The sequence below is a fragment of the Triplophysa rosa genome, linkage group LG19 (genome assembly GCF_024868665.1).
Source record: "Triplophysa rosa linkage group LG19, Trosa_1v2, whole genome shotgun sequence".
Taxonomy (NCBI): Eukaryota; Metazoa; Chordata; class Actinopteri; order Cypriniformes; family Nemacheilidae; genus Triplophysa; species Triplophysa rosa.
Window position 1 is genome coordinate 18618711 of NC_079908.1, and position 27342 is coordinate 18646052.

The 27342-nt window shown below is 37.7% G+C and overlaps 2 protein-coding genes across 9 annotated transcripts in view; both read left to right on the forward strand.

Annotated features, from left to right (window-relative positions):
* The window catches only part of ptpn13 (protein tyrosine phosphatase non-receptor type 13), a 62038-nt gene extending 44425 nt beyond the window's left edge, over nt 1-17613 (forward strand). For 2 of the 7 annotated variants that reach the window (XM_057359890.1, XM_057359894.1), the window contains 29 exons: nt 1678-1767; nt 2220-2327; nt 2776-2907; nt 3585-3973; nt 4569-4712; nt 5354-5447; nt 6609-6694; nt 6804-6969; nt 7050-7264; nt 7553-7651; nt 7807-8144; nt 8303-8456; nt 8602-8757; nt 10645-10816; nt 11133-11343; nt 11539-11624; nt 12879-12940; nt 13293-13448; nt 13529-13694; nt 13785-13874; nt 13957-14051; nt 14169-14224; nt 15232-15353; nt 15463-15611; nt 15775-15865; nt 15973-16310; nt 16517-16732; nt 16826-16888; nt 16974-17613. In XM_057359890.1, the coding sequence (XP_057215873.1) occupies nt 1678-1767; nt 2220-2327; nt 2776-2907; nt 3585-3973; nt 4569-4712; nt 5354-5447; nt 6609-6694; nt 6804-6969; nt 7050-7264; nt 7553-7651; nt 7807-8144; nt 8303-8456; nt 8602-8757; nt 10645-10816; nt 11133-11343; nt 11539-11624; nt 12879-12940; nt 13293-13448; nt 13529-13694; nt 13785-13874; nt 13957-14051; nt 14169-14224; nt 15232-15353; nt 15463-15611; nt 15775-15865; nt 15973-16310; nt 16517-16732; nt 16826-16888; nt 16974-17051 (4322 nt within the window). In that variant the 3' untranslated portion in view covers nt 17052-17613. The remainder of the gene's footprint in view (nt 1-1677; nt 1768-2219; nt 2328-2775; nt 2908-3584; nt 3974-4568; nt 4713-5353; nt 5448-6608; nt 6695-6803; nt 6970-7049; nt 7265-7552; nt 7652-7806; nt 8145-8302; nt 8457-8601; nt 8758-10644; nt 10817-11132; nt 11344-11538; nt 11625-12878; nt 12941-13292; nt 13449-13528; nt 13695-13784; nt 13875-13956; nt 14052-14168; nt 14225-15231; nt 15354-15462; nt 15612-15774; nt 15866-15972; nt 16311-16516; nt 16733-16825; nt 16889-16973) is intronic. The other 5 variants (XM_057359892.1, XM_057359897.1, XM_057359893.1 and 2 more) reach the window with 4 other exon arrangements.
* A 678-nt stretch (nt 17614-18291) lies between these two features.
* sdad1 (SDA1 domain containing 1) lies at nt 18292-25467 on the forward strand. 2 transcript variants are annotated; one of them, XR_008964927.1, is made up of 23 exons: nt 18292-18491; nt 18645-18749; nt 18859-18957; nt 19159-19269; nt 19381-19452; nt 19527-19627; nt 19720-19777; nt 19898-19972; nt 20072-20173; nt 20251-20320; nt 20405-20508; nt 20692-20749; nt 21307-21365; nt 21469-21545; nt 21613-21710; nt 21870-21946; nt 22056-22182; nt 22324-22418; nt 22511-22698; nt 22806-22890; nt 22987-23148; nt 23228-23956; nt 24037-25466. XR_008964927.1 is itself a non-coding variant. In XM_057360261.1 (22 exons), exons 1-22 carry the CDS (start codon nt 18402-18404, stop codon nt 23270-23272), a joined length of 2058 nt encoding a protein of 685 aa, XP_057216244.1. In that variant the 5' UTR covers nt 18292-18401; the 3' UTR covers nt 23273-25467. The 2 variants fall into 2 exon arrangements, 1 of the variants encoding a protein (XP_057216244.1); XM_057360261.1 differs by having other exon boundaries at nt 23228-25467.
* Nucleotides 25468-27342: the final 1875 nt, after the last annotated feature.

Sequence of the window (27342 nt, forward strand, 5' to 3'; positions counted from 1 at the left end):
TCTTCTGCAAAACACAAAAGAAGATATTTTGAATAACGGTTGTAACCAAACAACATACTGTAGGACCCATTCCATTGTATGGACACAAAACCACTGAGACATTTCTCAAAATATCTTTTGTGTTCCACAGGTGAAAGACTCACATACAGGTTTTGAACCACATGAGAAGGATAAGAAATGGATCTTTAATACATAATGTGACGTATGCTTATTGTAAACTTGTTTTAGCTAGTGCCTATTTATTAAGTTTATTTATTATTTGATCGATATTCATTTTATTTAATAAATAATTTTCAATAGTATCATTAATCTTGCTTTTTTGAATCCTGGTTATCATATTATGCGTATACAGGTTTTGAACCACATGAGAATGAATAAATATAATTTTTATGTTTGGATGAAATAGACCTTTAATACATCATGCTGTGAAGTATGTTGCCTATTGTAAACTCGTGTTCGCTAATGCCTACCTATGTACAAATAATTCTTAACAAATAATATTACGATAATTATCGTATTTCGTTCAGAAATTTTATTTTATTTACTTTTATTTAAATGGATACTGAATAAATTACAATATTATTGTTAATTATTATCAGATACAGTTGGGGACAAAAAAATTAGGCGGTTAGGGACAGTATTAAACAAATTATATGAAGGGGGCTAATAATTGTGGCCTGAGTGTATTACAGAAAAACATTTATTTTATAATGTGATTTTCCCCCACTTTCAATTGTTTTATTTCAATGAAACATTGGATTTTTGTGATTTAAAAAAAAAATAAAAGATCAAAAGGAGAAACAATGCAGATTTATTTTCACAGCATTCTTTGCTCATATTTACCAAGGGGGCTAATATTTTTGTCCCCAACTGTATGCTTGTTTTGTTTTCAATTTCACAAGAAATTCACAATTTTCTTTTGGGGGTGGTAAACTTCTTTAAGTCTATGTATATTCATGATGTATGATACATTAAAGGGACAGTTCACCCAAAAATGACAATTCTGTCATCATTTACTCACCCTCGAGTTGTTCCAAACCTGTATACATTTCTTTGTTCTGTTGAACACAGAGAAAGATATTTGGAAGAATTTGAGAAATTTTCAGTTCTGGGACATCATTCTCTACCATAGTAGAAAATAAATATTGCATGTTTTTTGTACTGTTGAGCAAAAAAATTGATATTTTGAAGAATTTAGGGAAGCATACCGTTCTGGGGCACTTTTGACTACCATTGTTATTTTTCCTACTATGGTAGTGGATGATGTCCCAGAAATGAAAATTGCTAACATTCTTCCAAATATCTTTCTCTGTGTTCAACAGAACAAAGAAACGTATACAGGTTTGGAACAACTTGAGTAAATCATGACAGAATTTTCATTTTTGGGTGAACTGTCCCTTTAAGTTGATAAAATGTTCAAACTAACTATTCATTAAAAATCCCTGCCCTATAACTATAAATGATAAAGCGTATACTTATATTACTATAAAACAAGTTGACAAAACATTTCAGTGTCCATCCAAACACCATCATCAGTTGTAAACACACAGGAAGCATCTCTGGCTCCTTTGGTTTAATTCGTAATGATGCCTGTTAGTTCTCAGGTGTCTCTCGTGTCTTGTGTCATGTTTAGGCACACTCCGTTCTAATGCCTCCTCTGGTATTTCTCACTCACAGATTCCCTGAAAAAGAGGGTCCACGCTTTACCCTCTCCAGAGCGAGAGATACAGGCTGTAAATCTGAAGAAAGATGTCAAATGTGGACTGGGTATGTAATTAGAAGCCCTGATGACACAAACATGCTGCTGAAGTCCTGGTGCCGGCAGCAGAGATTATCAGCACGCACAAAACCTAGCGTGACAGGGTTAAGATAGATAGTGTGATGTTGTGCAGAGCTCTGGCAAACCTCACAGTGATTCATGAAAACTGTTGTTTAAGGTCCCTCAGAGAGGAAGTAAGAGGATTTTGTCTGGATGAGTGGTTGTCTATAATTGACTTAAACGGGCGTAAATAGTTGTTGTGCTCAATTTTATTCTGCTTTTTCTGTATACAGTATATCAACTTGAAAAACAAGTATATTAAGAAACTTGTGTTTCACATGAAATTGCCATTTAAAGTAGTTCAAACAGAACCTGACAACAGAGTATGTAAAATAAAATTGAGTGCGTTTTTAATTAAATTTTAAGAATGTTTGTGGTTTGTTTGTATGTTGTGCTCCAGGTTTTCAGATTGTAGATGGACAGAACTCTGGGCAACAGGATCTGGGTCCCCTCATCAGCTCCATCACACCCGGTGGACCCGCTGATATCGACGGCCGTCTGAAACCCGGTATGAACATACCTGCGTGTGTCTCTCTAGATCAGTGTTTCTCAACCGGGGGGACTTAATATAAGATATTTATTCATGTTTGATTGTATACATAACTATATATAGTATATAAAAATGAGTTTGCAAATATTTTTGTGGACAGTGGGAGGTTGAGACAGACTGGTTTAAATCCAGTGAACAGTGTGGAAACAACCGTTTGGCGGTGTCTTCAATATTAAAATTGGCTGTACTGTATATATTTATATATTTTGGGGAAAAATATTTACCCTTGTATTAACAATTATACAATTAATTTAATAATGGTTATATGATGATACTTGAAACTTGAAATCACTGATCTAGAAATACTTGCAGTATTTTTGCATATCTTGTAGTCTTTAAAATATTTATTTTTATATTTATGAAAATTTTAAATTACTTTTCCGTAAAGTTTATATGTTTCTTGTAGGCGATAGGCTGTTGAGTGTGAATGATGTCAGCCTGGAGGGCCTATCACATGAGAGGGTGGTTGAGATTTTGCATGGCACCCCTGATGATGTCACGCTGGTGGTCTCTCAGCCTAAAGAGAGGCTGTTTCCAGGTAAGAGGAATAAAATACACACACAACAAACTTTGATATTAATAAAATATAATCATTTTCTATTTATAAATTACTTGAAATGCACACCTGTCAGAGTGAGTCCTATATCAATGTGCCAAGTTCATATGTTGCCTAGCAACAACAAATCAAAATATGAATTATTACATGGTGGGCAAGTTGTTTACAGTATATAGATTTGTATTAATAAAAGACTAAAAATGATACTTATTAAATGTCTCTTGTTGCTGTTGTTGGATGAAAGCAATAAACTTATTTGTGTTACAATGTCTTGTGTTAAAAAGTCATAGGCCCGGTTTCACAGGCAAGGCTTAAGGTTAGTAGTCCCAGACTAAAATGAATGATTGACCTGTCTTAACTCAATATAACTTGCCCAGAAATATCTTAAAATATATCAGTGCCATTGTTTTGTCTCAAGATGCACACCAGTAACGTATTCTTCTCGGGCATTTTAATATAAGCGACATAAATATCTTATTTCAACTAAGGCTTAGTCCTGGCTTAAGCTAAGCTGTGTCTGTGAAACCGGGCCATAGTGTTTTACTTTCTGCCTCTACGTTGTGTCGGACAGATGAACGTTTTTCAAGGTAAACATCTAGAGAACGTCTTTACAACGTCTAGAGAACGCATATATAACGTGCCTCTTTCACCTCTCTCAGACTCTCCTACAGGAATCCAGCACTACAGGTTAGACTCGGCTACACCCAAACAAGAAATGCGAGTTGATTCTCCCACCGAAGAGCATGCGGCCTCTCTCACCTTCAGTAAAGCATCACCGCCCCGGCCGGAGAGCTCCAGCTCCCACGACTCCAGGACTGAGAGCGCCGGCCACCTACAGAGCAACGGATTTCACCGCAACCTTCTTACAGAGGAGATCTCGGCCGACAGTAAACCAACGGCCGATGCCGCACCACCAGCTCTTCCCCCTAAAACCAGAAAACCCAAAGTTCCAGACGTTCCTAAAGAGCTGGAATACTCTGACAGAGGGGACTCGGACATGGATGAGGACACGTACTCGAGTAGCCTTGAGAAACAAATGACTAAAAAGGTAGAATTAGTCTCTGTAGTGATTTGAAAGAACTTTGTTTTGGGATAAGAGATACAATCTGTCTTCAATTTCTGCTATGTATTGTTTCTGTATGAACTTGAAATGAATATTAGATGTTACTTCAGTGTTTAAACTACTTCACAAAAACATTAAATTGAACTTTTTTTGCAACAATAGGACAGAAGTTCTCTTTTGCTTACTGCATCCTTGCTGGAGTTTTCTGCGTTATTTTTGTGTGAACTTTCCATTTTATGCACTTCTTGTCACTTTTATCGTGTTGCACTTATTTGGACACAGTTGCAGAGTCCCATACCAAGCCCAACATTTTATCCAAATTCCCATAGAAGCTAAAATCACATGTTTGTCCCAAAAACCTTATACCTCACACTTCAAACACGGATAAAGAAATTCTGCATTTAAAAACGCCTTCCTCTCTTTTCCCAACCAATTGCATTTCTAAACGTAAATGCAATCTGGTTCTGCATGTCTACATCGAAAACCCTCCGTTAACAAGACTCCGGCCTGTAACCTTTGACCCTTGCATGTGTACTGCAATGCACGGCCTTGTATTTACCCAGCTCTTCTCTGTTCGCAGGGGGTTTCTCCTAACAACGTCACGGAGACATTAAATGCTAGTAGCCCAGAAGTCAATAGCCTCCAGCCTGGAGATCTATTTGACGTTGAGCTGTCCAAAGTAGACAGCAGTCTGGGCATTAGTGTCACGGTACTGTTCGGAAAGGTTTCCGCTCTCACTTTTTTCTCCTTTGGTTCTCTCTGATTCACTTTGCGTGTGTGTGTGTTGTTTTTGTACCCTTAGCCCTGCTTTTTGAGGCTCTTCGTTTGGCTTCAGTTTTGGGAAATGTAGTTTTGGCTCTGTGCGTGCAGATTTTTACAGGCATTTCAATTGGCTCCCACACTAACGGTAAAGACAGACACAGCAGGTACAGCAGAGCGTGTAAACGCACACGGATGAGACCACATTTTTAGATTCGTTGTGCGTGAAAAAGAAGCACACTAATGCCTGCATGGATTTGCATTTGCATGGTTTGCTGCGGTGCGACTTTTTGCAGTGATGGCTTTCTGACATTCGTGAGCATGTGGCTTTTTATAGACTTGATCTCTGGAATGATTTGTGAAAATCCGTTCGGAATTGTGGTAGAATTAATCTCGAGTTTCTTAAAAAACGTCTTGAATGTAAGGCTGGGTGTTGCTTGGGGTTCAATCTTTTAAACTTATTTAGTTCTCATTTGAAAATAATGTAAAATATAAGAGGATGAAAGAGTCCTTAAGCAATAAGCAGTTTAGCCATGAGACCCAAGGACATGGAGGAAAGATGTGATGGCTTTCTGTTGGGTGTATTAATGTGTTTGTGTGTCGCAGGGTGGGTCGAACACAACGGTGAGGCACGGAGGGATATATGTCAAAGGTGTCATTCCTAAAGGAGCAGCCGACCTGGATGGCAGGATAAAGAAAGGTAAAAAACAAACGTTCAAAAATAGTTTCACATTCAGCTAGTTGAAGAAAGTCTAATCCAGAGTTCAAAGGTTTCCCTGATGTTTGGAGGGGAGTGTTAAAATTGATATACAGTATTGCAACCAAATATGTTTCTTAAGAAACGTCCAGGTCATATTTTAAGACCAAAATTAAAAGTCAAATGGGATCATTTGAAAACCATGAAGATTAGATCATTGTTACAATTCTGCCCCCTTCGTTGTCAGTAGCCCTCTGTAATTGTCATTACCATATTGTCAAAAAAGTTGCAGATTGCTGCTGCCCTTTTGAAACATTGTATCTCCATATTTGTTTTGGGGTTTTTTTGTGTGCCAAAAATCATTATTATTAGTCACCCTTTGTCACTTTAAATACGAAGAGTTCGGTTCCAAAATGAGATAACTCCATTTAAAAAAAATCAAAAATCATGTTTTTTAATATGTTATCATGTTTTTATTGTCTTAGTTAGCTGTATTTTTTTAGTTATTACAGCTTAAATCAAAACAAACCAACTGCAGTTTGATTCATAGTAATTGGAATGCGCAACAAAATAATTGGAATAATTGGAATCTCTTCACAATGCTGCCGTCTGGTCGGCGCTACAGAGCACCAAAACAACCAGACACAAAAACAGCTTCTTCCCTCAGGCCATCTACCTCTTGGACAGTTCTATCTACCAATTTTTATATAACTTTTTCTGTAAATTATTTTTCATTCTGCTGTATATAGCACATACCTTGTACTACAATAGTCTATTCTTATTTTTTACTTGTACATATTTACATACACACATAGCTTTAATCTCTATATCTTTATCTTATGTTTATTGTATTGTATTTCTTCATTTTTTATACCCATAGGCCCTTATTTAAATCATCTGTGTACTGTATTCTATTGTGTTATGGTCTCTGTGCACTGTTGTTGCTGTTTCTGTGTACTGGATGCTCCTGTCACCAAAACAAATTCCTTGTATGTGCAAATAAAGCTCTTTCTGATTCTGATAAGAGTTATCTCATTTTGGAACCAAACTCTTCATATCTAACCAATAGAAAGTATTTCATTTTGATGAAGAATATACAATGAATACATACAAAATATTTGCTTGTCCGCATTTTGATGTAAAGTGTGATCTTTTGCTCCACAGGGGACCGTGTGGTGGCCGTAAATGGAAAAGGTCTTGAAGGAGCCACTCACAAACAGGCAGTCGATGTGTTAAAAAACACTGGCCAGGTGAGAGTTCTCTGGGTGTTAATGATGCTGCACTGCGCCCCCTAGAGGCCACATCTTCAAAAATTTCACCAGAGCATTGTTTATATAAATGAATTCCCACGTTGCCCAGGTGGTGCATCTGTTATTGGAAAAAGGTCAACCCCTATTAGACACCCTTCACGCTCCCCTGACACCTCAAAGCACATCTGAGCTTCAAAACAAACCTGACGCGCACGGTGCAGCCGCACCAGAGCCGAAACCAGCGAAAAAAGCAGAATACAATTTCGTCACGCCAGGTGAGCTCCTAGCAATGCATTCAAAGCCTGGAAGAATAAAACATTTTACTCATCCCTAATGTTTTTTTTTTTCTGACCAGATAACACATTCGAGGTGGGTTTGGTGAAGAACACATCCGGGCTTGGCTTCAGCTTCAGCCGGGAGGAGAACGTCCCCGGAGAGCCTGCGGGCACCAGCATGGTGCGGGTCAAAAAGCTGTTTCCCGGGCAACCAGCGTCCGAGAGCGGCCGCATCGAAGTGGGCGATGTCATCCTGCGTGTCAATCAGACATCTCTCAAAGGACTGTCGCAGCATGTATGTTAAAGGGCATCAGTAACAAAACAAAAAACAAACGTTTTATAAAAAATTCGGAATGTCTAAATCTTGAAAGCGAGTCTTATTTCTAACTTTATTTTGAAGAATATACAATACTGTAGGTATTAACGTGGTAGGGTAGGTCATTTAGGAGATGCTTTTGTTAAAAAAAATCACGGTTTATTTTTATTTTTATCAAGAGTCAGCAATATACGAAGTACCACAATGTCAGGTCCTCAAAAATAGTCACAAATTTGTGTTTTCTTTTTTTTTTTTGGTGTTTCTCAGGAGGTGATCTCTGCTCTGAGAGGAACAGGGCAGAAGGTGACCCTACGCTTGTGTAAACCTGAGACGGGGGTCTTACCTGAGATGGACCCTGCCATTACCGTAAGTCAATTCACTTTTTTAAACTAAATAAATAGTTCAAACGAAACACAAATGACTTCTCAAATCCACTCAAATTCTCAAAATCCACTGTATTACAATACCCCACTATTTATTCCCACTGTATTCTTTTTCAACATGAACTTTACCTTCTCCAGACCCCCGTTCCCTCTCCACGGAAGGAGCTCCATCCCAAACCCCAGCCTGATCCCAAGCCGAGCTCCTCGCCTCAGACGGAGCGCCTTCGGACATTGGTTCTGGTGGAAGAAGCTCTGGAGAGGTCACTGATGAAATCTCCCACTCGCAGAGACAGTTACAGCGACAGCACCGACAACGATGAGCTTGAGGAGGCTTTCAGCCAAGCCAGGGACCACAGCGTCTACCAGACACCAATGGAAAGACTCGACCAATACGAGAACGCCAATCTGGACGACACTGTGCGGTCGGCGTATTACTCACCCGGGCAGTCCGTGTCTAGACCAGAGGTCAACACAAGGTCAGTCATTCAGTGTTATGTAACTGTTGTTTACACTGCTGACTGCACGGGTGTGATAGACACAAGTCAAAACAAGCCGAAGATCACTGACCTCAGGTATTGAAATACTTGAAATGAAATAGAATGTAATATTGGTGTGCCGTATCTCCATCTTTCAGGGATCTGGATGGTTTGGCACTACGCATGTCATCGTCTCTTTCCCTTCCCGAGGGCGGAGTCTTGAGCCCCAGTCCAGACCCACTTCCTCCACCACTGCCAAACCCCATCAACCTCAGTCTTCCAGACCCCGCCCACGAGGAGGAGCTTATCCCTGTAAGACCTCGGGATGTTGTTTTGTGAAACAGATTTGAGCTTTTAGAATGAACTGCTCGTATGAATATTAAATATTGAAATACTTATGAAGCATCTTTTGATTTGTACATGTAAACACACTGAGGTTTTTACTGTGTTGCTTCAGGAGGTGGAGCTAAATGTCTCTCTGGTGAAGTCTGATAAAGGAAGTTTAGGCTTCACGCTCACCAAAGGAAACGACAACAACTGCTACATCCATGACATCATCCAGGACCCGGCTAAAGAAGATGGCCGACTGCGGCGTGGAGATCGAATGATAATGGTATCCCATTACTGAATCTTGGGATGGTAGTAAATCTACCACAGTCTACTTTAACAGATTTAAAGGAATAGTTCACCCCAAAGTGATTTACCCTCACGCCAAATTAGGTGTATATTAATTGTTTTCTTCAGCCGGACACATTTTGAAACATGTCCTGCCTCCTCCCAGCTTGGTAAGACTCTAGGGGGTTAATAAATGTCTTCATGTTTTTGACTAAAAACTTTTAATATTTTGAGTGTATTTAGCCCGACCAGTCGCTTGAGAATTTGAACGTGTATAGACCGTTTCATGGGACGCGCGTGCCTGGACTGCAGTTAATTTCTGGTCTTGTGTTTGTTTATATGTCTGGCTAGTGTCTAATAATATAACTACTTATTACTACTAATTTATGTTAATATTCATTTATATTATTATTTTATTGTATAAAAATTGTATTAAATATACGATTTGTTGAATTTTGTTGCATGGTAATTTTATTAAATAAACAATTTGTTAAATGCGTCCTGTAGTTTTGTCGCATTTAAAGAAACCGTATGGTACACTGACATCTAGCGGATGAGATTGGTATCGCAGCCTTAATTCAATATATTGGAGAGGCAAGTTTAGCCAAGTAACGGTTCTCGGTTTCTTTAGCTTGTTATCAGAAATAATCTACAGGCGCTTTTTTATTTGCGTATGTGTACCGGAAGTTAAGGGCAGTCCACGAACGCGCGTATGCGCAGTAACGTTTATGTTATTGCTTTGAAGCCGTCTATAGATAACAAAACTACATGTAATGGCTGCACGCCGGCTTTGCGTATCTCAAGGATCAATCTCATTTGTTCTCGCATGTCACCGAACTTATTGGAATCCGCTGAAGAGGGTGAATAAATTATGAAAAATTCATTTTTTTCTTTAATCAGCTTTGAAAATAAAGACATTCCTTTATTTAAACGTAAGCCATTGGTAGTGTTAAAGTGATAGTTAACCCAAAAATGAAAAATCTGTAATCATTTGCTTACCCTTTTGTCGTTTAAAACCTGTATGACTTTCCTTTTTCTGCATAACACAAAAAGAGATATTGGAGAAAGTTGGTAACCAAACAGCGCCGACACCCAATCACTTCTATTGTATGGACACTAAACCAAAGCTAGCGAATGGGTGCCGGTTAACAACATTGTTTAAAATATAATATTTTGTGTTCTGCAGAAAAAAGAAATTCAAACAGGTTTGAAATGACAAGAGGGTAAGTAAATGATGACAGATTTTTCATTTTCGGGTGAACTAGTCCTTTAATATCCAGTATATACATTAGTTCCAGCATATAGTCCAGTATATATAGTTCACTCAAAAATAAAAATGGTCATTTTTTTCACCCTCATGTTTTTCAAAACGTGTATATCGTCGCTGTCCTTCCAAAACCTTGGATGTCCAAATTCGCTGTTTTTCAGGAAATGAAAAAAAAACTGTTAAATACTTTATTGTCAAAGTTGACAAGCACTTTTTCATACTAGACATTTGCAAAACGCATTATTGACTAATAATAATGATCTATGACGAAAAATGTAAATCACGTAAGATACAAGGTTTCAGAAGGACAGCAGCGATATGACTGTATTTTCTGTGTAACACAAAGTAGTAACCAACATTCTTTAAAATAACGTTTGTGTTCTGCCGAAGAAATGAAGTCGTTTAATCTTCTTTTACTCACATTTATGGAATGACATGACGGTGAGTAAAAGATGAAAGAATAAACCTTTAAGCTCTTTAAAACTTTTGAAAACCTGTTTAAAAAAGTCATTATTTTAGAAATGTCTCTGTGTGCCTTTAACCATGGAATTATGTTTTAATGTGTCACGCCGATTTAGAAACGCACTGTTATTCATTTCCATTCATCTTGTGTTTAAGGTGAATAACATTGATGTGTCTGGCATGAATCACACCGAGGTGGTCAACTTGGTGCGTGCAGCCCCCAAAGTCGTGGACCTCGTGGTGGGCCGCGTTCTAGAACAGCCCAAGCCGCCGATAGAAGCCCACCTTCTGCCCGACATCACGTTTCAGTGCTACGATGAGTCTTTAGGTAATAAGCGCATCAAATATATCATAACTCTTTCATTCTGTAGATTCTGGGTTTGACCGAACGCGTCGCATCGGTATTATCTCGCCATCAGAGGTCAACGGGACCTTACTGGGTGACACCAAAACAGATATCATCAGTATAAACAACGCTCACCTGGGCTTTACTGGGAAAAGAGCTCAGCTCGGATTTCAGCTTACTGAAAGAGGGAAAAAAAGACGGGCTGTTGTTCTCCAGCGCTCAATAAGAAAAGGCGATGTAAGGGATGGTCACGGTACATCCAGGTACTCAGTGTTTGTTCTCTGGGCGTGTCTTGTAGGTCTGGTTCTCGACGGTGGAAGTGACAGTGGGTTGGGCGTTCTGTACGTGAAAGACATCATACCGGGATCCGTGGCTCATGCGGAAGGCAGTTTAAGGCATCTGGATATCATACACTACATCAACGGAGCGCCAACGCAGGATCTGACCTTGAGCGAGAGCTGCAGACTCCTGCAACTTTCACTGAAGAATCTCACGCTTAAAGCGACCAGGTGAGACACTTTAAGCTACCAAGAGATTCACATCCATAGCTATGAAAACACTTTTAAAGGATTTGTTTGTCTGGTACACTTGAGTTGATTTAAATGTGTGCTTTTGGACGGGTTCCAGTATCTAACTCCTCTGTGTGTGTGTGTGTGTGTGTGTGTGTGTGTGCGTGTGCGTGTGTGTGTGTGTGTGTGTTTAAGGGATGGAAAGCCTGTTTTTCCGGGTAAGGAGGAGATCTCATTACTAAACAACAACGTCAGCCCTAAAGTGTCTCAGAACGTGAACGGTGAGCATAGTGACACAAAGATTCTTGTACCAGTCATTTAGTTTTAGTTGATTTAGGATAGCTAGTTTGGATCATATGCCGACGCAATAAAAGTAATACACACTTTTATTATTATTTACATTTATTAAATATACATATTTATGTAAATATATACACTACTCATGTTCATGTGTCACTTGAGTCAAATGTTTCTCAAGGCCTGAAATTAGTTTTGTAGAAAATAATTGTTCTATATAATAATAATAAATAATATGCGTGCTGATTCATTTCTTTAATTACAAAACCAAAATTTTTGTTTAATGAAAATGATTTTGAAATGTATGATTAAAAAATATGTCTTAGTAAGACCTAAAGAAGACAAATGGACAAAGAATAATTCCGCAAATTTTAGGCAAAGATTTACTAGACTGAATATGCTAAATTATAGCATAGTTTAATTATTTTCATCATTTTAATTCATTTAATGTTAATCTCTAGATTTGATAAGTTAACTATTATTTTAAAATGCTAAAAAATATTAACGATTAAGTGACCCTAAACATTTGAACCGTCGTGTATGTATACTATATGTTTTCTAAGAATTTATTGAATAGTGACTATTTTTATAACAATTCTATCAAATTCTTCATCTCTTTTACAATCAGTGAAAACCATTGCATCCAGATAAATCCTACTGTAATGTTTGTATACTGTATTCATGTTTTAAAAGAATGTTTGCACAGTACTTTATAACAAAATAAGCACATTTTTACCATACCCTCAAAATCTGTTTTCTCAAATAACTGAAATATAAATATTAAAAATAGGATCATTGCATCATCCTAATGCATTTGATTTCTATTAAATTCAATTTTATTTTAGCATATCTGTATTTACGTGCTTTTGCCTATTGTAGCTGTCCTTCCAAAACCTCATATGTCCAAGTTAGCTGTTTTTCAGGAAGTGGAAAAACACTGTACTTTTTAAATGATTAAATATTGTGTTGTCAAAGTCGACGAGCACTTTTTAATACTTTTTATTGGTTAGATATTTGCAAAACCCAGTGATAAAAATAAAGGGTGACTACGTATAAAGATTTATAAAAATCACGAAGTATGGAGATACGAGGTTTTAGAAGGACAACAGTGATATGCATTTATTGTACTTTTTATTATAGTTATTTATTTTACTTTCCCTCAGCTGTGGGTATTTTGACATTTTTTCCACTTCCACACTATGACCTCGTTTCTCTCTCGTTCACTTTTGGTATCATAGGTTATCTCCATAGCAACAAGTGTGACGAATTGGAGGCCCTATCCGGGATCTGTCCTGCGGAGGTAAGGACCCATATTTGTGGTCAACGATTACCTAATATTGATTGGTGCCGCTCTCATTATTTAATCTCCAAATAGACAGAGATCAGAAACTTCTCCGACTTGTCAAGAAAACGTTATGGTTTGGCTGTTTTTTCTGTGTGTTGTGAGACTGTAAATGTACAACCTGAAACTTAAACTGACACAGGTCAGATCAGATTTCTTCCGTCTGTGAGCTGAAAGAGAAACGGGTGAGAGGAACTCGACTTGTTTTTCAGGAAACGCCTCGGGGAAAAGCTAACATTTCCAACAATGAACTGAACACATCTAAATCAAATTTGAAAATGACAACTTTTCCCCTCTGTCTGATAAACAGGAGCAGATTGTGAAGCTGCAGTTGGATAAACCACCAGGAGGGGGCCTGGGTTTTTCTGTGATCGGTGGAGAGAGGGGCATTTTTGTGAAGTCTGTCACCCCCGGGGGTACAGCGGACACTGAGGGGACGCTGCAAGTCGGGGATCGTTTGCTAAAGGTGCATTACATCTCAAAACATCTGTGAAAAATCTCGTCTAGTTGTGTTCATGTAAGCTAACCGTGTTTTGGCGTGCACAGGTGAATGACCATCTGATGGTCAACGTTTCTCACACCGAAGCCGTCACTACTATCCGTAAAGCTAAAGGTTTGGTGCACCTCGTCGTCTCTCGTCCACCTGACCAAATGCCCAACACGTACCTGAGCTACCTGCCTCCCAAATCCAACGGCATCCATGGCAACAACGGTACATCCTGCACCTGCGACAGTCTCTTATTAACCTGAGAAAGAGAATGTTTGGTGATGTGAATGCGCTTGTGTTTCTGTATCGTCTCAGATGTGAGTGAGGACAGTGGGGTGAAGGTGAAACTCCAGACTCCATCGGAGCAAAGCAAGAGCAACAACCCACCACCTCTTCCTCCGATAGGTGCGACACAGATCACATGACTCAGATCACATGTGTCATCCACATCAAAATGTTTGAACAATACTGTTTATTCGTGTTATAGACTATGACACAAAACGCAAGGACACGGAGGGTAGTGCGGATTTATCGGAAGACACTGACTGTGACGGCTCCTCTCTGCCTGAAGACTCTCCAGAGGTACAGTCGACCATTACATTGAACCGTACTTGGATATCGGCTGTTTTGCGGGAATAAAAAAGTGTTAATGGTCATTCGATTTAACATAATGTTATATTTATTTTTTTATTTTTCTAGACGTCTCGGAAAGCTGAGTGGAAGGAGGAAAATGTTGACGCTTCGCTGAATGACAGGTGAGAAAGACCAAAATAGACACCTAAACCTCATTAGACTGAACAGTGTCACTCCAGGCTTATACAAGTTTCTACTGTCAGACAATAATGACATCCAAAGTCAATGATTTTAACTGGATTGTGCTGGTTTTGATTGCATGAGGCAGGGCTTGACATTAAGCATTGTCATGTGGTTGTCCTTTACCAATCTAGATCCGGAACAATTATATTGAGAATTCAAATGAAATATCATTTTTTTATCATTGGACAAGTCATTTTTGTACTCGGACAAGTGAATGACAAGTTTACTTGTCCGAGTACAAAAATTCCAGCCGGGCAAGTAAAATTATCTCTCACTTGCCCATACAAAACATTCACTTGTCCCGGACAAGCGTTAATGTCGAGCCCTGCATGAGGGATTTGTTGGCTATTTGCGAGTCAACATTATTTTATATATTTATATGTTTGATATTATCTTGTTTTATTAGCCAGACCAGATGAATTTGTATTGTTTTTAGCAAAACGAGCTATTTAAAGCTGCAATCTGTACATTTTGTTTTGCTTAACTTTTCCTTTAAAAAAAAAACTTATCAAAAACAAACTTCTTATCAAAAAAAGAACCAAGGCTCTGCTTAAAAAAAACATTCTAGCTTCATTACTTTTTCATCAACACTTGAATGGGGGTAAGTTTTATTTTATAAAAAAAAAGAACAACAAACACTGAGAAAAAAAAGAGTCAAAGACTTGTCCTGATCTGAATAAGAATGATGATTAAAACAGAATATATCGTTTTTAGTCTTACAGATGAGTAACAGCACCCCCTGCTATACAACAAAAATAGAAAGCTGGAAAAAACTTGACGGAATAAAAAAATCTAAACAGTTACTGAAAAGTAAATTAAAAAAAAGAGTTTTTCGACAAGAAATGCAGGAAAAGTTACAGATTGCAACTTAGGACCTCAGTTGCATAATCACTATATTTTTTGCAATGGAGACCCATACGGCTTTAACTCACAAACCTCTTTTCAGTGAACTTTTTCCTCCGAAATGTTGTAGTTCTCTGCAGTCATCTGGTCAGCCAGATGATGATGACATCACATGGGGCAGCAACGAGCTGCCGATAGAAAACATCAATTCTAAATTTACTGAAGGTTTGTCACCTGTAACCAGTCACTCATTTCTCAAGCAAATCTAACATTTGTCTTGTAATACTGGTTTTGTTGTAAGTTCTGGATTGTAAAGACTCTCTCTATTTCTCAGACGGACCGATAGTCACAGATGATGAGTTGACGTCTCTGCCACTGGTTACAGTGGTTCCTGATGGTCAGTACACGTCCAGTAAACTCAACAGTGTGGTGAGAATGATGAGAGGTCTGCTGGAGCAGAAGGTTCCTCTGCAGGAGTTTGAGGTATATCACCAAAACCACACTTAAAGTCTTGCTTTACTTTGATTCGCGAATAAAACTTCTCCTAGTTTTTAGAAATTCCTGTAGAATTGACTTTTAATATTTGTGTGATTCATATGTAGTCATATGTTTGATTTATTTTCCTGTCCACAACTTTCTTCCAAAGAACCTGCAGAATTTGCAGCCCATCGACGACTGTGTGGTTGGCCAGTTGAATGACAACAAGAAGAAAAACCGTTACAAAAACATTCTTCCATGTAAGTGCGAAATAACTATTCCCCCCCTTGTAAATGCAAAAAAAGATCAGTTTGTGCCTTTGCGTTTCATTTTATTCTGTCGACGGATTTTCCATCTCGCGTTTCAGACGACACGACAAGGGTCCTGTTGGGAAAGGACGGCGGCTACATCAACGCCAACTTCATCAAGATGCCTGTGAAGGATGAGAACTTCTTGTACATTGCGTGTCAGGGGCCGCTGCCGACGACGCTGGGTGATTTCTGGCAGATGGTCTGGGAGCAGAAGTCCAATGTGATCGCCATGATGACACAGGAAGTGGAGGGAGGAAAAGTGAAATGTCAGAGGTACTGGCCCGACACGCCCCGCTCGCCCGAGATGGTGGACGATCGTCTGCAGGTCTCGCTGGTTAAAGATCAGCACCTGGACAACTTCGTCATTCGGCTAATAGAGGTCAAAGATATCCAGGTTAGAGAATGTCTCTGATTTTACTGACGTATGTTTGCTGCTCATCTTCACGTTAACGATTTGACATTCAAATTGATCAGATTAACACTTTTTTTGCAACAGTATATTTTGCATTATGCTTTATCTTATATTTGAATTTCTTTTTTAGCCAATGCTTATGCATGCGTATTGTTTCATGTATCTGAATATATGACCGTATCTCGTAGACCAATGAGATCCAGAGAGTAACGCACCTGAACTACACCGGCTGGCCTGATCACGGCACCCCAACTCAACCTGAACAGCTCCTGACCTTCATTTCTTACATGAGACATATCCACCAATCAGGACCCATCGTTACACACTGCAGTGCAGGAATTGGCCGATCAGGAACACTCATTTGTATAGACGTGGTCCTTGGTCTCATCAGCAAAGATGTAGATGTAAGTGTCACCTGGTTTGGTTATTATAATAGTAAATAAAGCATCACCTGTTTTTTTATAATCATTTATTGTATGTGTTTCATATTTCCAAAGTTTGACATATCAGATGTGGTACGTACCATGAGACTCCAGAGGCACGGCATGGTGCAAACAGAGGTACATGAGCTTTATAATGAACTTTGCTTTTGAATGGAGTATACGTCCAATTGCATGTTAACATATCCGTTTTTTGTCTCTCCAGGACCAATATATTTTCTGCTACCAGGTCATTTTATATGTGCTCAGATGTCTGCAGGCAGAAGAGAAGCTCTCGGGTTAAACACGCGGACACCGACTGCCTTTCTGCTCTTTAACAGGGTCAAGAGATGAACTGACAATTACATCGTGCTTCAGCAGTTTCTTCTTTCTATCAGGGCCTGCGACCTTTTCCGAACAAATTTTTTGACTTAAAATGTTTTTGACGTCAGTGACGGATATGATTCTTGCAGAATTTTGTGTATTTTTTTGTCGCTTACATTCTTGACCGTTGGCTGCTACGACTTTGAAACCATTTATTTTATAATTTATCATTTTTGGTAAACAGTTTTTATAGATTCTTCGAAGATTATGGGTCAACTATAAAAGAAATGAATTCATATTTTTTGTGGCACAATTTTTTTCTTGTGTAGGCCTATGTTAAACTAACTGATGCTGGAATGGATGTTGCCTTGACAGAATACGAGACAGTATTTGCTTTGTAAATGCTTTAGAGAGTGCCAGTGGTAATCGAAGAAATGAAAAGTGTTATATTTAGTGTAATATTTATCTTATGAAATCTGTTATGTTTTTAAGCTGTTACATACTGGACAATTTGCAATTTGTAAATAAAAGAATATCATTCCTTTAAATGTTTGCTTTTGTCTTTTTGCCTCTCCATACTGTGGAAATTAAAATTTCTATAAATCTAGACTTAAAAATGTTCTATTTGACACATTCAGTAAAGTTATTTATTGTTATAATTATATTTATTATTATTGGTAATGTAGTTACGTTAATAGTACACGCATTCTTGAAAGGTACATGTCACGTGATATCTGACACTTTTCTACGCGCTCTTCAGAATGGACCAATCATAGTCGAGTGTGATTTCTCTTACTGAAAACACTTTGATGCACTTGGATTTATCACCAATTTACCTCCAGTTTGTATCTACCATCCTTGTAATTACTTGATCTTTTCTATTGATAATGTATTATTATAACGTCGTTTGTTATTTGCGATTAAACTAAAATGTTTAGAGGATTTGATAATTGAGTCTTTTGAGTTTGACCAGAAACCAAGTCAAAGTAATCTTTATGATTACTTTTCATCTGAAATTTTATAGTTCTCAAATTTATAAATGATGCTATTCATTTAAATACATATATTTTATATGTATTTTTTTCTTATATGTTTTAACAAGTATTTAACGTACAGAAAGCAATACTCATGAATCTGCCCGTGCAATACCTCCTTCTCCACTGGGTGGCCGCGTTTCTCACATTGAAAACTGCTAAATGTCCCTACAGCTTTCCGTAGTTCGCTGACAACATGGCGACTACCATGTGAGCCACGCTGGTGCTGGAGTAAACTCGTAAAGCTAAATAAACGCACTTTTCTAAAGCTTTGAGTGATAAGAAATTAGTTAAAGATGTCGGCTCGACACAATAACAAGTTACCGACGAACCTCCCACAGCTGCATAATCTAATCAAGAGGGATCCGAAGTCTTACACGGAGGAGGTAATATACTGTATTACAAATGCTAGTAAACATTTTATCTTAATGATTACAGTTCAATTTTTTTACACTATGTAACGTGACATGTTTACATTACACAGGACTCGCGCAGTAGATGTATTGGTTGTTTATTTTGGTAATTCGTTGTCATTTCAGTTCTTGCAGCAGTATCGTCATTATAACTCAAATGTCGAGATCTTTAAACATCAGCCGGATAAACCCAACAAAGATCTGGCTGACCTGGTCATGTTTCTTTCTCAAGTATGAAGGATCCCTCTCTCTTTATATGCTTTAACATATTTGATGTATTAAACCTCGGGGTTTGTGTTCACACAATGTTATTGATTTAAATGCGAGTTGTGTTTTCTAGGTTGCACACTGTTACTTGGAAGAGCTGTCAAAGTTCCCACAGGAGCTAACTGACCTTCTCTTAAACCATCACACAGTCCTGCATCCAGATCTTCGTATGGTAAGGATAACCTTAATCTTAAAATAAACATCATTTTAAACGTACAAGCATTCAGTTATCAGCCTAAAAATGTCTTTGCTATTCAGTGTGGTAGTACACGCTTCATTCTGTATGTGTTCTCGTACTGACCGATCAAGGTAAATCATATTAAAGTTGTTTGAGGGAACTTCTGAAAAATGATTGCCATTTTTTTTTCCTCAGACGTTTTGTAGAGCCCTCATTCTCCTGAGAAACAAAGATCTGATCAGCCCCACCAGTCTTCTGGAGCTGTTCTTCGAGCTTCTGCGCTGTCACGACAAACTGCTGCGAAAGGTCTGCTCTCTGCCTTTTGACATCCGTGTTCCTGGATATGTGTTGTTAAATCTGGATATGAGTTATGTATGAATCATATTACTAAAAAGAATGTTTGTTTCGTCTCCTCAGACGTTATACACGCATATCGTGACTGATGTCAAAAATATTAATGCCAAGCACAAAAACAACAAATTAAATACGGTAAGTGAACCAGATTTTGCCGTCTTAAACGTGCTGTCGTCATGAAGAATATTGAACATTTTGGGTGCTCTCAGATCTTACAGAACTTCATGTACACCATGTTAAGGGATTCAAACCCAATCGCTGCCAAGATCTCTCTTGATGTGATGGTTGAGTTGTACAGAAGAAACATCTGGTGAGACCTCGAATTTATACCACTTGTGACCTAATGTGAAACCCTGTGAGGTAACCTGCAGTCATCAAATTTTTTATATTTGCACCATTTAGGAATGACGCTAAAACTGTCAACGTCATCACCACAGCGTGTTTCTCCAAGATTGCGAAGGTCTGTTGCACTTTGTTTTAAGTTACAGCATGTATTGTAACATCATATTGTATTAATGCTTGACAGTTTTTAACCAAATGCGCTTGTATCGTGTTTATGATCTACGTTATCTCCTCTCAGATCCTTGTAGCTGCGTTGAAGTTCTTTATTGGAAAAGATGAAGATGAAGCAAAAGACAGTGATTCTGAATCTGAGGTGGATGACTTGAGACATTTTTATCGGGCTTTTTCTTTTCACTTCTTTGCATTTTCTTTTTTTCTAATTCGGCTCTGTGTGGTTTTTGGTTTTTTGCAGGATGAAGGACCAACAGCCAGAGATCTTATGATTAGATATTCCACAGGCAAGAAGTCGTCCAAAAATAAGAAGAAAATGGAGAAAGCCATGAAAGTTCTTAAGGTATTCAGCTCTAGTCATAATGTTAATGTGTGGGTTTCAATTTCGGTGCTGATTTTTCTTTCATTTTGTGTTCCCAGAAACATAAAAAGAAGAAAAAAGTTGAGGTCTTTAATTTCTCCGCTATACACTTGATACATGATCCTCAAGGTAAGAATCATCTGTCTCGCATACAGAAAACTCTCTCATCATTGTGTAACGGAGACGGTTAAATGACTTGGTCGTGTTTATCAGATTTCGCAGAGAAGCTGTTGAAGCAGTTGGAGAAGTCAAACGAGCGCTTTGAGGTGAAGATCATGTTGATGGAGCTCATCTCTAGGCTTGTAGGCATTCATGAGGTAATATAAGTTCTTATTCTAACTAGGTGTACATTTATACCCAATTGGGCTCCTACACATTGAGACGTGGTGCTTATTTGGGAAAAGCGAGTTGGAGTTTTTCAAAGTCTTTTTACTGTACATATCAACAAAAGTAAAATGATTGCTGTACCTAACCTTTTTGTTTGTTTGTTTTACACACAGCTTTTCCTGTTTAACTTCTACCCGTTTGTCCAGCGGTTTCTACAGCCGCATCAAAGAGGTAGTTACGGGAAGCCTGTTCTTCTGTCCCTGAATTACTTTTATCTGCCGATTTCTATGCTTAAAGGGACACTTCACCCAAAAAATGAAAATTCTGTCATCATTTACTCACCTTCGAGTTGTTCCAAATGTGTATACATTTCTTTGTTCTGATGAACACAGAGAGAGATATTTGGAAGAATGCTTATAACCAGACATATCTCAACACCCATTGACTCCCATAGTAGGAAAAATTACTTTATCATATTTTTTGTTCTGTTGAACACAAAACACGACATTTTGAAGAATGTAGGACTGCAAACCGTTCTGGGGCACTTTTGACTACCATTGTTTTTTTCCTTCTATGGTAGTCAATGGGTGTTGAGATCTGTTTGGTTCTAACCGTTATTCCAAATATCTTTCTCTGCGTTCATCAGAACAAAGAAATGTATACACATTTGGAACAACTCGAAAGTGAGTAAAAATGATGACAGAATTTTCATTTTTGGGTGAAGTGTCCCTTTAACGTCTTTAGCCTGTGAAATTGGTCTGAATGTCTTGAAATGTTCTTTCTTGCAGAGGTGACTAAGATTCTGTTGTGTGCTGCTCAGGCCTCTCATCAGCTGGTTCCTCCAGAGGTAAAAGAAAGCGTATTCATAAATTTACAAGCCTACGTTTCTCTGAGAGGATTGTTAATCTTTCAGATGATTGTTGAAATATCATTTTGTTTATTGTCCACAGATCATTGAGCCTGTTATCATGACCATCGCCAATAACTTTGTAACGGACAGAAATTCTGGTGAAGTCATGACAGTCGGGTAGGCACTTTTTCATTTTTGATATGCTGCAAAGAGGTTGAGATGAATCTCATTCTCTCACTCACAGAATCAACGCTATCAAAGAACTGGTGGCCCGATGTCCTCTATCTATGTCTGAAGACCTTCTGCAAGATCTGGCACTGTACAAAACCCACAAAGATAAAAGTGCGTTGCATTTCTAATAACTGTATCCTGTATTTTGTTTATCCTCTATTTTAGTTGTAAATAAGGGATCCATTGTGGTTATATAGATTATCATTAAAATGATTAATATTGATCGTATTCACTTTGACAACGTCTCTAATGGTTGTTTTTGTCCTCCAGATGTCGTGATGTCTTCCAAAGCTCTTATCCAGCTCTTCAGAAGTCTGAATCCACAGATGCTACACAGAAAAGACAGGGTGAGCTGTTGAAGTTGTTTGATGAAAATAAATGAGAACAGAGACGAAATGGTCTCAGAATGGCAGATTCTGATTTGACGTTCATGTTTGTACGATTGTCTTTTTCCAGGGAAAGCCCACAGAATCTTCCAGAGAGGCCAAGATTCAGAATTACGGTGAACTGGAGGCCAAAGACTACATCCCTGGAGCTGAAGTGCTGGAGGTGGAAGAGAAAGCAGAGGAGGAGGACGGTGAAGGTACAGGGAAAGTCTTTGAGACTTTTTTGCACTACTGATGGCTTTACAGATATAAGTAGATGTGTACATACTTTTAAATGGTAATGTGAAAGGAAGTTGAAGACTTTTATTAATCACCTTCATCCCCTGTGGCTCTCACAGACGGCTGGGAAGTCGCCAGCATGAGTGAAGATGATGATGAAGATGGAGAATGGGTGAACGTGCATCACTCCTCCGATGAAGATCAGACCGAAGTGGTGAGCATCTTCTCTATGATCTAATATTTCGGTTCATTGTGAATGACAGAAGCGATGCAGCTAAACCCGTGCTTGTCTGTTTTATGTCTCAGACTGAGAAATTGCAGAGTATCCCTGAGGACGAGAGGAAAGCTAAAGCCACCGCGGTCAGCGCCAGCCGACTCCTCACGCAAGAGGATTTCAAAAAGATCAAAATCGCCCAGATGGCCAAAGAGGTCAACGCTGCACCCGGCAAGGGTCAGAAGAGGAAGAACGTAGAGAGCGATGAAGAAAACGAGAGGTAGGATGGGATTCTGGAATGTTTCTGAAAAGATTTTATTTTTTGAATGAGCTGTAACTAATCATTAAATCATTAACAGTAACGGCTAATGTTTTTTTTTTGTTCAGAGGCGAGATACTTAGTCTGAGAGACATTGAACGTCTTCACAAGAAACCCAAATCTGACAAAGAAACTCGACTGGCAACAGCTATGGTGAGTAGATTTATCCGTAAATAATAAAAAAATTGAGAAAAAATGTGACTGAATGTTGCAAAAACGGAAATTTTCGTGACATTTTCTTTCTCTCAGGCTGGCCGACCAGACAGGAAGGATTTCGTAAGGAAGAAGAGTAAACTGAACCCGTTTGCCAGCACCAGTAACAAGGAAAAGAAACGAACGAAGAACTTCATGATGATGAGACACAGCCAGAACGTGAGGACCAAAGGCAAACGCTCCTTCAGAGAGAAGCAGGTGAGCTCCGAACCTCCAAAACCAAACGCGTCTGGCTGTACATGTTGAAATCCTCTGATTCTGTTCATTCTTCACTCAGATGGCATTGAGAGATGCTCTATTGAAGAAGAGGAAACACAAGTAACGCCTGGTCTGGGCGTGAGGTGCGAGGACCGCTCTGTGTACAGAAGATGCTTGTTTGTGTTGTACTGACCGACATGTTGTCTTTTAAATAAATATTTGAAAAAATGAAACTGTTGCATTACTTTTTTTTGGTTTAAGAACAATGTTTTAAGAGTTTTCAAATACTGAAATACTCAAAGAATTTGAAACGCACATGAGTACAACTGTACAATCTGTAACGCACATAAATGTGAGGCATTTGTGTGTGTGCATTGTGGCTTAATTATTTTTTGTAATAATCGTCTACAATGAAAGTTGTTCTGAACAACATTAACAGCATTTGCTGTAAATATGGAAAGCTGTAATTTCGTTTTGCATCATTTCACTTGATTTAAATTGGTATATTTTTTATCTTGCAACATTGTCTTGCGAATTTCGTTTCAGTGCCCACAAATTCAACTCCTTTCATGTGATATTTAGAAGCAACAGAACATCTTTCGATGGATTATTTTGTGTATTTGAGTTTCCCGCATTATAGATTGAGGGGTATAGATTTCTTCCTGATGTTTTCAGCATTGGTGTATGATCTGTGTTGATATTTGCATGCGTGATGTAAGTGGACTCGTGTAGATAGTTGTGTCAGCTTGCAAAACATCCCCTGAGGTTTCGACACACATCAGGATAATTCGAGAATTCATTCGTGCAGGTGAAGAACATTTTGTGTTTACATTCTTACTTGCATGTTTATCGTTGTTTTTAAGTCGCTGTTTGGTTTTCTTTTTTTAGCAGTCGGAAGAGCGATCAATGGCAGGATTTGAGAACTCCACAATTTCTCAGGTGGATCTTCAAGCAAACGTTACATCACAGTCAACATTGCAATGGGACCTTATCAAGATTTTCACATTGAGCTTCAGTTTTCTGTTTGGTCCTCCGACACACATCTACATCATTTGGCTTATTTTCTCTGGAGGAAGAATTGTATCAGATTTTCTACACCTCAATCTTTCTGCCTGTGAGGTCATTATTTCTCTGACATGTCTCTTGTATTGGGTGGATGTAATGTTTCCGCAGCTCTCCGTGTTGAGATTCTCTGAAGGACTGCTAAGCACCGGCCGTCCTCTGTTTCAGTGTCTGATGTGTGTGGAGCGTTACCTGGCGGTGGTTCATCCTGTAACCTTTCTGAAGTACAAACCTCTCAGATACAGACTCATGTGTGCTGCGCTTCTGCCTGGATCACAAGTTTTGGCTCTTGTGTGTTTACAGTAGTTTCACACAATAAAGTTTATATGTTTGGTCTACTGTTTCGGTTTTTCCTTTTTCTTTGCATAAACCTGTACTGTTGTGTGGCTGTTCTTAGAGCTCTGAAGCAGTCAGGACCAGGAGAGAGAGAGAGAGAGAGAGAGAGGAGGAAAACCACATGAAGAGAAGAGCGTTTCATCTCATTCTCATAACTACAGTAACCGTGCTTATCTTATTTGTCCCTACAATTATCGTAGGATGCCTTTGTTTTCTCACAGCGGGATGTTTCAAATTTTACATCGGCTAGTTTTTCATTTTTAATTATTGCTGGTTTTGTTCAACCTGTTCTGTATTTGTATGGAAATGGAAAACTGCTCTTTTGCCGAAAATGCAACTTCCAAATTCCAAAGTAACCTTTATTAAAATGGCATTCATGTTTTTCAGATTACTGTAATTTTAGTAGCAGTAGAAACGCTGTCAAACCAACAAGTTTTCTTAAAACTGTGAAACTAGTAAGTTAGTCACACAGTTAAAGTCCTTTTGTTTTAAAAGAACACCAATGCAAGTCTTGTTCTTTTAACATTAAACGATATCTCTGACACAAGGTCACTGTGTTTCTATGTCAGACATATCAATGCATTTATACACAGTACACACATACAGCAGGCTCTTTATTCTTATATTTATCTTCAATTCTATCGAATTCCATTATTACATGCTTTCGCAATCACTGAAATGCCAAATTAAACTGGATCATGTGTGTGTAAATGCTTATTTATTTTATAGACTTTAAGCTGAAAACTTTACTTTTATGCAATAGTAAAGTGTAGTCTTTTCTATGTAAATGCTTTAAATGTGTACTTGGCTATAAACCCACACGAGTCACTTGTAATATTTGCATCTCTGCTGTGATGATATTGGTATGTAAATCTATGTTAAGTTTGTGTAGTTGCCAATAAACAATCACACCTAATTTGTATGCATTTTATATGTTATCATTTATTGGCCAAACTAACCTTGTAAATAGCGTGGAGAGCTGTAACCTACACAAATGGTAACTTAAGGCTACTTAGTGTTATTTCTAATTGGGGCTGTCAAACGATTAATTGTGATTAATCGCATCCAGAATAAAATTTTGTGTTTACATAATTTATGTCTGTGTACTGTGCATATTAATTTTGGATTTACAAACACATACATGCATATATTTAAGTAAAATATACAAATGAATAAACGTTTGTATATCATTTTAATTATTGGTAAAAAAAAATACAAAATATGTATACATGTATGTATGTGTACGTGTGTGTTTATAAATAATTAATGTGTACAGTACCCAGACATATATTATGTAAACACAGACTTTTATTTTGTTTATAAATGTTTACTTCAAATCCAACACTGTAAAAGAGATGTTAAGTCATTGAAAAATAGCCTGATTTTTTTGCAAATTTAGCATTAAATCATTCTCAAAAAATGCAGACAGTCAAATTTACAAGAAAAACTCAACATTTATAAAAGAATGTGTGAGAGAAAACACTATATCTGTGCCATGATAGGAGGTCAAATTTAAGACAACTACCCTAGAAACAGGTGACGCTGGGTCATTGATAAAGAGTTTTTTAACGTTAAAAGAAACTAGCAACTAAATCTAATAACAACAGACACAGAACAAACATAACATTTGTAACTGTAATTATTAGAATGAGATGAAATGCTCGTCTCTTCGTGTGGGCAAATATCCGGTGTCTGAATGTATTTATATCTCCGTGTGTCCTGGGTTTATATTTTAAAAGCAGAAGACTTCATCGGCTACAGGTCATATAAAAGATCAGATATGCAAATATGTCAAATTAAACCAGCGTCAGAGAGACAGATTGTGTTAGCCTATCTAAATTACATTTCAACAAAAATATTTACTTTTATATATAAAACTTTATGTGATCAAAAAGTTGTGTCAAAATATGTTTTACGTTAAAGGAGCCAGTCTTTTGCTGTTTTTGAGGCTTTGATTATGTTTTTGGGATGTTTAACAATGGATGTTCATGTTTCTATTCAAAAAATATTAGAAGTAACATGTGATCATGTGAATGTTCAGTGAGTATTTGTCTTTTTGAAACAATGTTTATAAATCTAAAAGTGAGCTTTGACAGGTGGCACACGGATATTCAAATTTACAGAGAGTCAAATTCAGTCAACATTTGTAAATTGTGTAAAAGAAAACACTATACTATAGTGTTATGATAGGACGTCAAGTTAAGGCAACATAGGGTATATGAGGCAATGCTGTATGAAACAAAATTAAAACAGATCAATATTAATATGCACTTTTAGTTCAAATCTGAACATTTTCAAGGTTAATTTCGCAACAGTTGGGTTTGTCTAAATTTAAAACAACCAAAAAAATGTTAATGTTTGATTTGAAGGTACATTTGCAAACAAATCCGGTTTGTGGTTCTTTACAGGTTTCATTTCAAAACCATCAGCCTTTATTTTTAAACATTATATGTCTTTATATATAGTATGTAATATTTAAATTTTACCCACAAAATTGCTCTTTAATGTCAAATGTACATGTTTTGATTTTTTAACATAACTTAAATTCATGACATACATATAGCCCTATATAAAAATCTTTTTTATTAATATTTCTCCTGAATGGATTTTAAGGATGTTAAATAAACATTAATTTGGTTTAATAAAACAGCAAATAACTTCATTGTCCCATTTTACTAGATAGCCAATACATCTGAAAATTTGTTAACCCCTAAACAATTTCCACAGATATTAGCAGGAACAACAAATAAAGCTACATTTTTAACAGTACTTACAAAGGGAAGAGCCTCTTTTTGA